The following is a 12,162-nucleotide window of genomic DNA, read 5'->3' on the forward strand; positions in this document are numbered from 1 at the left end:
ACATTACAATTTTGATTTTAAGAAGGCTCATTCATTGTGGTTCCCGTCTACGGTTTTTGAATTTGGTACATAACGTTTTTTAGTTTCAAATTTCTATTCTATTCTTATGTTCATCCGGGCCTCTTGCTCTAATCAGCTGAGAAGGGAGTTTCTCGTGCTTTTCAACTACATGTATTAAAAAATCCTTATATTAAAACGTTAGTTTTTGGAACGATCGTTCATTGTGGTTCATTTCTTTGGGGGTAAAAATGGATAAAGATCTCTGTTTTAGGGGTCATATTAATAGGGTAGTGGCATCCTCCTTTTATCAGTTAAGACGTCTGGCTAAAGTGAAACCTTTTTTGTCTAGGTGTGATCTTGAAATTGTGGTGCATGCTTTTATAACCTCACGTCTAGATTATTGTAACTCCATTTTATTTGGAGTGAGTCAGGGTGCCTTATCCCGCCTGCAGCTTGTTCAAAATGCTGCTGGGAAGTTTTTGGAAGGCAAACGTAAATTTGATCATGCTATGCCCACATTGGCAGTTTTACACTGGTTACCTGTTTTCTATAGAATTTGTTTTAAAATTTTGTTATTAGTATTTAAAGCCCTAAAGGGGTTGACCCCAATTTATTTATCAGAGATGTTGCATCCTTATGTCCCTACTCGGGCACTTCGCTCAGAAGATTTGTCTTTACTTGAGGTCCTAAGGTCACGATTAAAGACGAGGGGAGATAGAGCTTTTGCTGTTGCAGCTCCAAAACTTTGGAACGAGCTTCCACTTTATATTCGGCAGTCTTCTTCAGTGGCAGTTTTTAAATCAAATCTTAAGACTTATTTTTATGATTTGGCTTTTAGTAATGTATGTTGATTGTATTTGTATTTTATTTTTTGTAACTTTGTAAAGCACTTTGCTGGCATACTTTGTCTGTAAGGTGCTATATAAATAAAATTTGACTTGACTTGACTTGACTTGACTAAAAAATAAAGTTGTAATATAAGGAGCAGATGTTTTACTTGTAACTAGTCAATAACTTTGCTTTTTAAAACGATCACTTGTTGTGGCTCGTTTCTATAGCAACCCACAACGAACGATCATTCAGCAAAGCCAACTTTTACAGTCTAAAGCAGTTGAAAATCAGTTAGAAGTAAAACAGCTGTCTCCATTTTTGGTTTTATTACTAGATACTGATTAACGCTGAATTATTAGTAGACGCGTTAGGTTAAGGATATAAGAAGTCCTTAACTTGCGTGGCTGATGCGTTATCAGTAACACGTGTCTGTAATAAATTGAGTACTGTTTTGTTAGTGCGAATGCTTTATTATGATGATACATAGTAGTTGTTTATTGGTTCATGACTGTTTTTGTTGTAGTTGTATTCTGTTCTGAGGAAAGCATCTATTAAGTGACTTCACGAGTGGCAGTGAGTAAGCGTAGTATTTTTTTTTTTTTTTTTAGGTAGCTGCATCTGCTTCTTAAATTAAAAACTACATTTTAGGTGTTATGTGATTGGTGGTTGTGGAAATGAGGACTATCCAACCTGGTTTTTCCTTTACCTGTACTGTGTATGTTTTTCTTGCTTATTTTGCTGTCAGTTGTATATGTATTTTGTATGGTGGAGCTTTTCTGCCCTGGTTTCCGCTGAAAAAGGGCACAAGCTCAGCCATGCTATTAACGGTGAACAAATGTCAAACAAATAAAATAAAATTCTTTTTGAGGAAGTTGTCTGCATGCTGCGTTTTCAGCAGTGTGATAGAGTCACATTTGTTGATGATCTGAACCACACTACAACAGTGTTTTGTAAATCACTGAGCTCTTGTACCATTTTTCTTTTTTAGGTCTAGTTTTTGTATAGCTCGCTGAATATACTATAGAAGGACTGGCTTGCCTCATTGAGGTGCAGCGACCATGCAGTGCTGGTGATTGTAGCTTGGAAACAAATGTAAGTGGTCATAGAGTAGGTTGGATACAGTAGGGACCGGGTAGCTATGCATCGGTCACAAGTAATGTTGCCAATCCCTTAGTAGTGGGAAGGTGGGGTGAGTTTCTGCTGTGCATTGACTGTGAAGATGTAATAGCCATGCCCACTAACAATGCCCCATCCCCTTTCTAGGCTAAAACTCCCTGCACTGGCCACAACATAATCACTCCTTTTGCCCAACTCTTGCTTTTTTGCAGGTGGTACTATGGAGTATGCCACAAGTGGCACCAGTGGCGGGGTATTGCAGAATTATGACACTTGCATAGGAAGGGACTAAATGGGGCAGAAAGAGTACATAAATCTGTGGATTGGCATAGGGGATTCAAAAGTGGAGTAACTTCAAGTAGGAGCCAAGCGTGAAGCAGCTAAATCAACTTTGGTGCGCAGAGGCAGGCATACCTCTTGTGGTTGTGTGCCATAAGGTTGCTGCACATAATCTGCACTGAATGTATTATCACTGGCTGTGCTAAAAAGATGTAAAAGGCTCATCTTATCAATTTGGGCTATTTTTTACTTTCTTAATGTGTAGAATGATAGTGCCTGGACAACTCACTCTGATATATAATGAAAGAGTGAGAAGTTGTTTCTGTAACCAATGTAACTCTTCCTGTTTATTGGTCATTGCTACATTCTAAGAAGTACGAGTTAAGCATGGTTTTCTGGAAAGCACCAAAATGTACCACTTCACACAATCACTATGCCTGAGTAAACATATGTTGGAGTGAGCTGTGGCTCATCAGCTTTGTTTTCATGCTGTTACAAAGCAATAATATACATATCCTAGATTATGTTCTCAGTGTGATCTCCAATCTGATGACTCTTTACTGCTGTAAGTTAATGCCAAAATTAATGTGTATAAAGGCAGGCTCTCCGTAGTATTTTTGTCCAGGCTGTGGAATTGCTTTTGAAAGACCTGCCAAATTCACAAGGTATTAGAATGTATTTTTCTGAAATAAACCCAGTACAAAAAGGTTCTGACTAAGTTTGCAGACTGTAAGCTAAGAGCAGTCATTAAATTCTCAAATAACTTGGCCATCCTGCAGGAAGGTGTTTTTTTCATCCATGAAGTTTTATGCAAAATAACTGGTGCCAAAATCATGGACTGGAACTAGATGCCCAAAAAAATGCATTACTGTTTCTTTGATAAGTTAGCTACCCCATTGATAATATGTCCCTGAGAGTTGTCTTAGTAGTTCAGGATTTGGGAGCTTATGTGGAGAGTTTGCCAACGTGTACAGTGGCATCAGAAAGGCCTTCTATATTGCATTGCTTATAAACAAAGTGATTGTGTCTAGATCTCGGGAATTCATTATTTGCCTTTACTCAGCCCTCATTAGGCTTATCATCGAGTATAATGCCTCCTTTGGCATGTATCTGTCCAGAGACGTGCAGCAACTAATAACACTGACAGAGGTATCCTCTCTAAAAGGATACAAGACTTAAACAAGTTCAACATAGACCGACTCAAGGCCCTGCCACTCTACTCTGTATCCCATATCCTACAAGGCGTCCTCTAATCCACCACTGATGTATTTAATGCACATCAGCAAGTTAAAGGGATCCAAACCTCTTCTGCAATGTCAACAGAATGGTTTGGTTTTCAGGGGTATGTATATCTTGCAGAGGATACTGCTGCTATAGAGAAGACTCCTCATACACATAAAACAAAGCTCATCCCTGTCCATATTCGAGAGCAGCTTGGATCTGTGGATGGGAAACAGAAAATTTACCCCAGAACTGTCCCTGTACTACTAGAGGACAGAGGCAGCTCATATAGCCCATGCATAGATCATCTCAATGATATCATGCCAGTTATTTTCACTGGGGTAATATTATTATTGACCACAAGATGGGTAATACCAATCTATAACCAAATGTAATAGGTTATTTCAAGTACAAAAAGGGAAACTGGTTGTTTAAAATGGCCGAGAAGGGCAGCTAGCTGAGTACTTATTTATTAACATATGATCTGCCTTTTACAAAGTCAATCTGGTGTGGATCTATGCCAATGTTCTAATCCAGACTAACCCATAGCTCCCCCTCAACCTCCTCAGTGAAATTACTATCCTCCTAGGCCTCAAGCCATCTACTCTCCCCCTGAAACTAACTACTTGTAGGTTTGTTTCTTATAATAATTGTTCACTGTACATCCTAATGTAACTTTTTCTTACCTGTGTATACTAACTATATGATGCTTTGTTTTTCTCTTTATAATTGTTATTGTACATACTAATGTAACTTTTTTTTCTTCCCTGGGTATTTAGTGCATAACTACAATCGTATGTTAGCTGTCAAACATTGTTGTAACCTACTATGTACTATTGGAACTTTTTGTAACCTACTATGTACTATTGGAGCTTTTCTCCCCGGGCCTCCGCTGAAAATGGACATGTGTCCAGTCGGACTTTCCCGGTCAACAAATGTAAAATAAAAATAAAATATAAGGTCACCTATATTGTTTTAGTTCAGCTGCAGTATGTTCTAGTCTCGCAAATACTAGTCAGACTCTTAGGCCTGCAGTTCCTAAGGCTCAGTAGAAGGGCTACCATTATATAAGATACTCTCCACACATAGGAACCTAACCAGTGGGGTCATTCAGCCTGAAGAAGTGTTTGAAGGAATTTGCTAGGTGGGACTTGGTACTTCCCAGGGGGCATCCAGGGATATTTTCATGACCCATGGACCTGGTATTATTCATTTTGGAAAACGCTAAGCAAATTGATTCAAAGGGGTTTCAGGAAGAATCCAGTTCTGGATAAGACTGCTTAGTAGGAGAACAGCAGTTACAACAGTGCTGAAACTGCATAGAGAGAGAGAGAGTCCCCATCTAGCAACCAAGTTAAAAATCAATAAATAAATAAGAAAAAAAGACAGACTGTTTGAGAAGGAAGAGTCACTGAAATAAGTTAGCTTTTACATAGCTGACTAGCACCATCCTAAGTATGCAATAATGTACATGTGGCCAAATCTGAGATTTGCAGAATGAGTGAATTGATGTGGTGAATTATCCTCTCCATAGATGTGTGGTGTTCTCTCGCTATGCACTTAGCCCCTGCACTCTTACTGTTTTAACTGCCATCCTGTCATAGAATAATGGAGCTCTGATTGCAACCAATACAATCTGTTTTCAAATGGCATCCCAGGCACAGCAAAAGCTGGCTGGGAAGGGAGAGCACTGATGAAAAATTGCCTGCTTTCCTTTCTCTTGGAGGGAAGGTGAGGGGCATACTTTTCTGGAAGGTGCATCCTACCAAGGATGATTCTTAGTGGAGACTAGAAGGGAAGTGTGCTCATTCATGGGGAGTTTAAAGTTCTGCTTAAGTGATGAAATTGGAGAGAGACCATTCTCTTCTAACAGTGAGAGAGAGAAGGCAGCAAGCATTTTGAGGGAGACTCCCTCAGAATGATGTTTCAACCCAATTCAGCTATGTGAAAGCAAAGTGTGCTGTAATGCATATGAAACCAAGTTTTCTACTTTATAGACTGAAGTAGTTGCCATAGGGAAGTCACCCTTCTCTAGAGAAATGCTGATCTTTGACTGCCAACTAAACAGTAATGGGGCACAGGGGCTGACTTCATGGCTTATATGATGGATTTGCATTGTGCTTCAGATAAACAGAGTTCATGTAGGAGTCCTGTCAGTGAGGGAGCACACTGAGGAGTTGCCTGTTTGCAATTTTCTTTGGGGTTGGAAGGTGAAGGATGCATATTTTAGAGAGCTGTTGATAGAGACCAGCTGTGAAGTACCTTCTTGCAAGGAGAAAAGCAGGGCTGTTGTTGATTATGTCATTCCAGGGAAGTGTGTTTTATCCCCCCATATTTTAGCCATTGCACACATTCTCTTTGAACACTGACAGGAAATGCACAAGGGGGAAAGCTGGCTGAGACTTAAAGCAATCCCCTCCAACCAGTTACAAGGATGACTGTCATGACGTAGTTCAGCGCCGTACTGGACAAGATGGTTTGATGGGAAAAGGGAGCATAACGTGTAGTACTGGCTAGTAGAGTGGGGGGGGTCTAGCTGCCTGGAAATGGTACCCCTCAATTTTTTTTAGGTGAAGTAAGAAGCCATTTTAAACTTTGTGGTATTCATGCACTGTGCAGGAGCCATTCCTGGATATTAACACACACAGGGAGACATTACCATCAGAAAGTAAGAAGCTGTCCCTCTGTATACATATTTAGTGTGATTCATTCCATGGTTCTGTGCAGAGTTGGGAATACCTGTCCTTTGGAAGGATATCAATTACATTATATAGAGGCATTTCAGAGTAGAACATTCAAACTGTATACTAAGCTTACTCAGTTATTTTTCCTTTATAGTAAAAAAAATGTGACTTTAGTGACAAGATAGTTGTTCTAGTCTCTTGAGGATTTATCACAGTGTTTTTTTTTCTGTACCATATGGGGCTAAACCTTGCTATGGGTCATCAGAAAGCACTGCATTACAATAGCTGCTGCCTTTTCAAACAACATACCTGCTGAAACCAGCTGTATGATATGGCAGAATAAAGCTCTGAGTATCCCCCAGACAGCTTGAGTTTGATTTAATGGCTGTGAGGGTGACTGTCAAGGTGGTGGAGATGGGAGTGACTGGCTGACATCATCTTTCCCATTTTGATGGGATGGACAGTACTTTGTCTTACAAGCACTGCTGACAAATGGTGGATTCCTGCTATCAGAGCAAGCACTGGTGATCATGATAGTCCAAAGTGGCTTGTCAAGAATAGAGTAGTACCACAGTTAATAGCAGTACTTATGAAAGCATGGATGCTTCTTGCAAGCATTGCAAAGGCTGTTTTCTTGGTACGTATGTCTGTTAGGGGAAGATGAGCTGGCTGTAAGTAGAAATACCTATTTTGGCTGCCTCGACAAAAGTTGACCTCGCAAACTGAAGTATGAGAAATTGATGGCTGATAAGTAACGAGAAAAAAAAATTTGCTCCAGATGTGGACCTCATGAGATTTAAAAAGAAGTGCACACTTTCCCCCACCAGCATATTATTCTTTACTGAACTTTTGCCACCTAGCAAGCATGAATACAACAATGTATACTGCTTTAAAGGTGAGTTGGTGGGGAAGTGAGACTCGTACTGCAGTATGCAGGAGGCAGACATGCGGTCAGTAAAGAAAATGGTCCCAAATTGCAAATGTCCCCTTCCCCATTACACACCAACACCTACTAATATGTATCCCAAACTGTGCATCTGTCCCTTTGAAATTTATCCAGGGTTTCTTGTTCAGTAGCACAAACTACAAACTCGCAGATTAGGCAAGCACATTTATAGATGATGTACAATTGTCACAAAGCACTGTAGATACTGACGCACAGGGGCATTATCCAGTTTAAATGTGATAGTAGCATTTTGTTTACTTATGGTTTTTACTCCATGCCTACTGACCATAAAGTCTCCCCTCAATTGGACATTTCCCTGTCTGAGGAGGGATGTCATCCAGGCAGCCCTAAAAGTGGTTTGCACTCTGTGGCATTATGTCTGTAAGAGTATTTATCTCAATTTTGTGGCCTTATCCCACCACTGGTAGTGATGATAGCACTCCTGTCACTGCATGGGCCAACTTCACTGCCTTGATCACACACGCATGTAACAATAAGGGACTGTCACAGTATTGGGTGATCATACCCACATGCTCCTAGCACTGGCTCCCTATATCATGATGGGCCTCTACTGTTCAGCCAAGACTCTAATACCAGAGTGGCAGTGTGAGCCAGGTGGGAACTATCATCCCTCCCCCCGATGATGGGTACCACATCCTCTATGCCTGTGCTGTCACGTGCCTGAGACACTCACCAAACTCTGGTCAACTGGACTGAAGTAATGGCTTTATCCTTCTTATGTCACTATTGCAAGGCATAGCATTTTTATTATTAATTGGGATAGTGGGCTGATTGCAAAGTAATACATTTCAGCCACTGTCTAGGTGGTGCAATACAAAAGTTATACATCACGTACAATAATACACCACACACAGGTGATTTGCTACATGCAGTATGTTTATAAAATACGCAACATGCAGTTGCTGAAACAGTACAGTCATTAACACAGATAATGGGATGAGTATATGAGTTACAGTACTTTTGAGCTTTAATTATAAGGGGAATGATTGGAAGTTTAATAGAATGGTGTATACCAGCATTGAACATTTTGCTGCATACTTCAGATGTCCTCTCTGCCTAATTCTCCTAGATTATAAATAAACACACAACACACAAATTTAGCTAAGAATATAATCGTAACAATGTAAGATATATTTCCAGTATTTACAATGTTAACAGCCTGGGGGTGGCCGCAGTTGTGCAGCGGTTAGCGTTGCCACCTCACAGCAAGAGGTTCTCCAGTTTAATCCTTGGCTGGGGTGCCTTCTGTGCAGAGTCTGTGTGTCCTGCCTGTGGTCGAGTGGGTTTCCTCCGGGTGCTCCGGTTTCCTCCCACATCCCAAAGACATGCTGTAGGTGGATTGCATACTGTAAATTGGCCCTAGGCTTGAGTGCGTGCATGTGTGTGCCTTCTGTGGAAGGTTGGCCACCAGACTGGCAACTCAATACCATAAAAAACACTACTGCCAATCATAAGCGAACAGGTAATCTGCTGTGGCGACCCCAAACAGGGAAGAATCCAGAAGAAAAAGACAGTGATAACAGCCTGTGGCATAGTAGATTTACACAAGTTTGGTATAAAGTGCTTACTTCTGTTATTAAAAAAAAAACTTCTTTTCTAGCAGATAACGGTCTGCAGCCAATTTATTTCATTTGGCCAATTTAAGCACATATTGTTTGACTAGATAGAGAAGATATGCCTGTCTTGGAAAGTTAGCTTACACACCACATGCACTCTGTGAAACACAAGGGAGTGGAAGTGCATTGGGCTAACTGCAGTGGATGTCTCCTCACTTCCGCAAGGGTATTCCTCCAAGAAACCCTAACTGTCCCCCTGAAGCATAAGTGTTAATTTCGCTGGTCTGCATGAGGGAAATCATAGCCATGTGCATCTGAGTGCTTTCACTCTTTTCCATCCCCTCATAGAGAAGTGGGCGTGTCCTTTGTATCCCCCCTAGCCATGTGCATCTGAGTGCTTTCACTCTTTTCCATCCCCTGGTAGAGAAGTGGACATGTCCTTTGTATCCCCCCTAGCCATGTGCATCTGAGTGCTTTCACTCTTTTCCATCCCCTCGTAGAGAAGTGGGCGTGTCCTTTGTATCCCCCCTAGCCATGTGCATCTGAGTGCTTTCACTCTTTTCCATCCCCTCGTAGAGAAGTGGGCGTGTCCTTTGTATCCCCCCTAGCCATGTGCATCTGATCCCCTCGTAGAGAAGTGGGCGTGTCCTTTGTATCCCCCGTAGCCATGTGCATCTGAGTGCTTTCACTCTTTTCCATCCCCTCGTAGAGAAGTGGGCATGTCCTTTGTATCCCCCCTAGCCATGTGCATCTGAGTGCTTTCACTCTTTTCCATCCCCTTGTAGAGAAGTGGGCGTGTCCTTTGTATCCTCCCTTTCATTACCAATTAGCCAGGCAGTTCATATAAAGACTTTACTAGCATACATTAATGTGTAGTCTAAGTACAAATATAGGACTTGTAGCAAATATGCTCAAATTACTGTCAACTGATTAGTTGACTAGAGATGTAGAAGTTAAGGGATTTCATGTCTGGGTGCTAATTCAGGTGATGCTGGAAACTGGTACATTTTGGCTGTCTTTTGAAGGTGTTGGAGAAGCTTTCTTATTCTGCAGTCAGTGCAGGCTCTAATTTCAGTGAACAGGGGTCTCCCCATGCTTTAGGAACAATGATAGAAAAGGTGAGATCTGATGTAGGTGGTGAGTTTACTGGTCATTGAAGGATGACTGCATTGGCTTCAAGAAGAGTAGTGGCATACCAGTATTCTTGTAGTTTGTATATGAGTAAGGTAGATAAGTTTAGACTGTTATGTGACTTCTCTTCTCTCTAGCTCCATCAGTATTGCTGACTCCTTCAATAAACATTTCACTGAAACTATAGTATCCCTAGCCAAACAACTTCAACTGTCTTCCACCCCCCTCTCTCCCAACACTGATTCTCTACCCCCTCCTTTTCATTTTCTGCTGTACCTACCTGTTATATAAAAAACTTCTAACAAAACTCAAGCCCACAAGACCTGCTGCTGACAACCTTCCCTCAGAATACCTAAAAATTGCAGCAGACACCTTAGCCTATACTATCTCCATAGTAATTAACCGCTCTGTTTCAGAAAGTTATGTACCCTCTCTGTAGAAAATCTCACACATCATTCCCCTTCACAAGGGAGGCACCTCTACTGATCTTTCCAGTTACTGCCCTATCGCCATCCTCCCCCCATGATACAAGATCCTGGAGAAATCCATTAACTCTCAGGTACTTCACTGCCTCCTAGCTAATAATCTTCTTTCCAAAACCCAACATGGCTTCAGGCCATATCACAGTAGAACTACAGCTTTGATCTCTTTCAACAACACTATCCTCCATCACAAAAACAATGGATTATTATTCTCTGCTATATTTCTTGATCTGTCTAAGGAATTTCATATGTGTGTACTAGGCTAACGGCCCTGGAGCCTTAACAAGCTTAGTCCACTGAAGTGCCCTGGCATTGTGCAGCCCGACATTAGTTCCCAGTGCCTCTATCAAGTAGAGTGGAATGATCCATGGGGTGAGCTTTCATAGGTTCATAGGTTCATACTAGGCTATCTGCCCTGGGGCATTTATAAGCCTAGCCCGATTGTGTTTGGCTTACGCCACCCCTTGATTTGAGTATACTGTGCCCTTATTAAAGTTTAGTTTACTGTGCCTCTGTCTAATAGTGACACGGAAGTAATTCCCGGGACAAACCTACCATCCCCCATCCACTCATCAAGATTCTTCTTGAAGAGAGTCAGTGAGGTGCTATGCCTAACATGAATTGGAATTCTATTCCAGAGCGAAGGGAGCCTCTGAGTTATGAATCTGTCCTACCAGCATGTTCTATTTATTTCTGTGCTGAGGTTCAAGTCCCTCGAGCGTGTGGCTCTAAGGGATTTAGATTTACTGAGGTGGAGCATGTCCATTAATTCTGGGTTGGACATAGCTTTATATGTCAGGCATAGATCGCCTCGAAGTAGGCGGTATGCAACTGAGTAGAGCTGGAGTTTTTTTTAACCGAGCAGCATATGGCATCTGTTTGAGTCCCTTGATCCTCCTGGTGAGGTACTTTTGGGGTCTTTCTAATTGCTGCAGGTGTCGGGTAAGGTACATCCCAAAGGGGGCATTGTATTCTATGATGGGCCTGATGAGGGATGAATAAAGGGGCATGATTACCTCTCTTGATCTAGATGTGAATCCTTTCATGATGAGGTGGGCTATGTAGAAGGTCTTTCTAACCACTTTGGCAATGTGGTTGTCAAAGGAGAGATTGCTATCAACGTGGGTCCCCAGATCCCTAATTACTTTCTCTGTACTTAATGGGTTACCACCTATGTAGTAATTTGTGGGCACATTGTTTTTGCCAAAGGGTATGACTATACACTTCTTGGCATTTAGCTTTAGACCATGGCTCTGGCACCAGTTATCCGTCTCTGCGAGACCTTTTTGAAGGATGTTTGTGTCAGCTAGAGAGTCGATTATGGTGCCCAGTTTGCAGTCATCTGCAAACTTGGTGAGCCGTAGTCCTCCCACGTTGGCATGTACCTCAGAAAAGTAAATACCGAACAAGAGAGGTCCCAGGACAGAACCTTGTGGGATGCCACTTGTGACCGGTTTTGAGTCTGACATGGCTCCAGCAACTCTGACTCTGTGGGTTCTGTCTTTGAGCCAGTTTGTGACCCATTTTGTGACATAGGGGTTTATATTTAGGCTGGATAGCTTATCTATGATGCCCAAGTGGGGTATTGTGTCAAATGCCTTTGTGAGGTCCAGATAGGCTGTGTGGACTACCTTCCCTTCATCTATGGCCTTGGTGACTGTTTCGAAGAAGTCGACCAGGTTCAAAAGGCAGGATCTGCCCTCGACAAAGCCAAATTGGGTAGGATCTAGTGTCTGTAGGTCCCCAATGTCTTTGTTTATGAGTTCTATGATGATCCTCTCCATAACCTTGCATACTAGGCTAGTCAGGCTTATGGGGCGATAGTTTCCAGGGTCCGCAGAGGCGCCACCTTTGTGGAGTGGGACCACTGTTGCTGTACGCCATTCTTTGGGAAC

General features: G+C 41.9%; 1 protein-coding gene across 1 annotated transcript; it reads left to right on the plus strand.

The window, feature by feature from the left end:
- Positions 1-248: 248 nt before the first annotated feature.
- Positions 249-879, plus strand: LOC122803772. The gene has a single exon (XM_044073461.1). It carries the CDS (start codon positions 249-251, stop codon positions 849-851), a length of 603 nt encoding a protein of 200 aa, XP_043929396.1. The 3' UTR covers positions 852-879.
- The last annotated feature ends 11,283 nt before the right edge of the window (positions 880-12,162 follow it).

This window comes from Protopterus annectens, chromosome 6.part0, assembly GCF_019279795.1.
Source record: "Protopterus annectens isolate FY-2018-M chromosome 6.part0, PAN1.0, whole genome shotgun sequence".
NCBI classification, from domain to species: Eukaryota; Metazoa; Chordata; order Ceratodontiformes; family Protopteridae; genus Protopterus; species Protopterus annectens.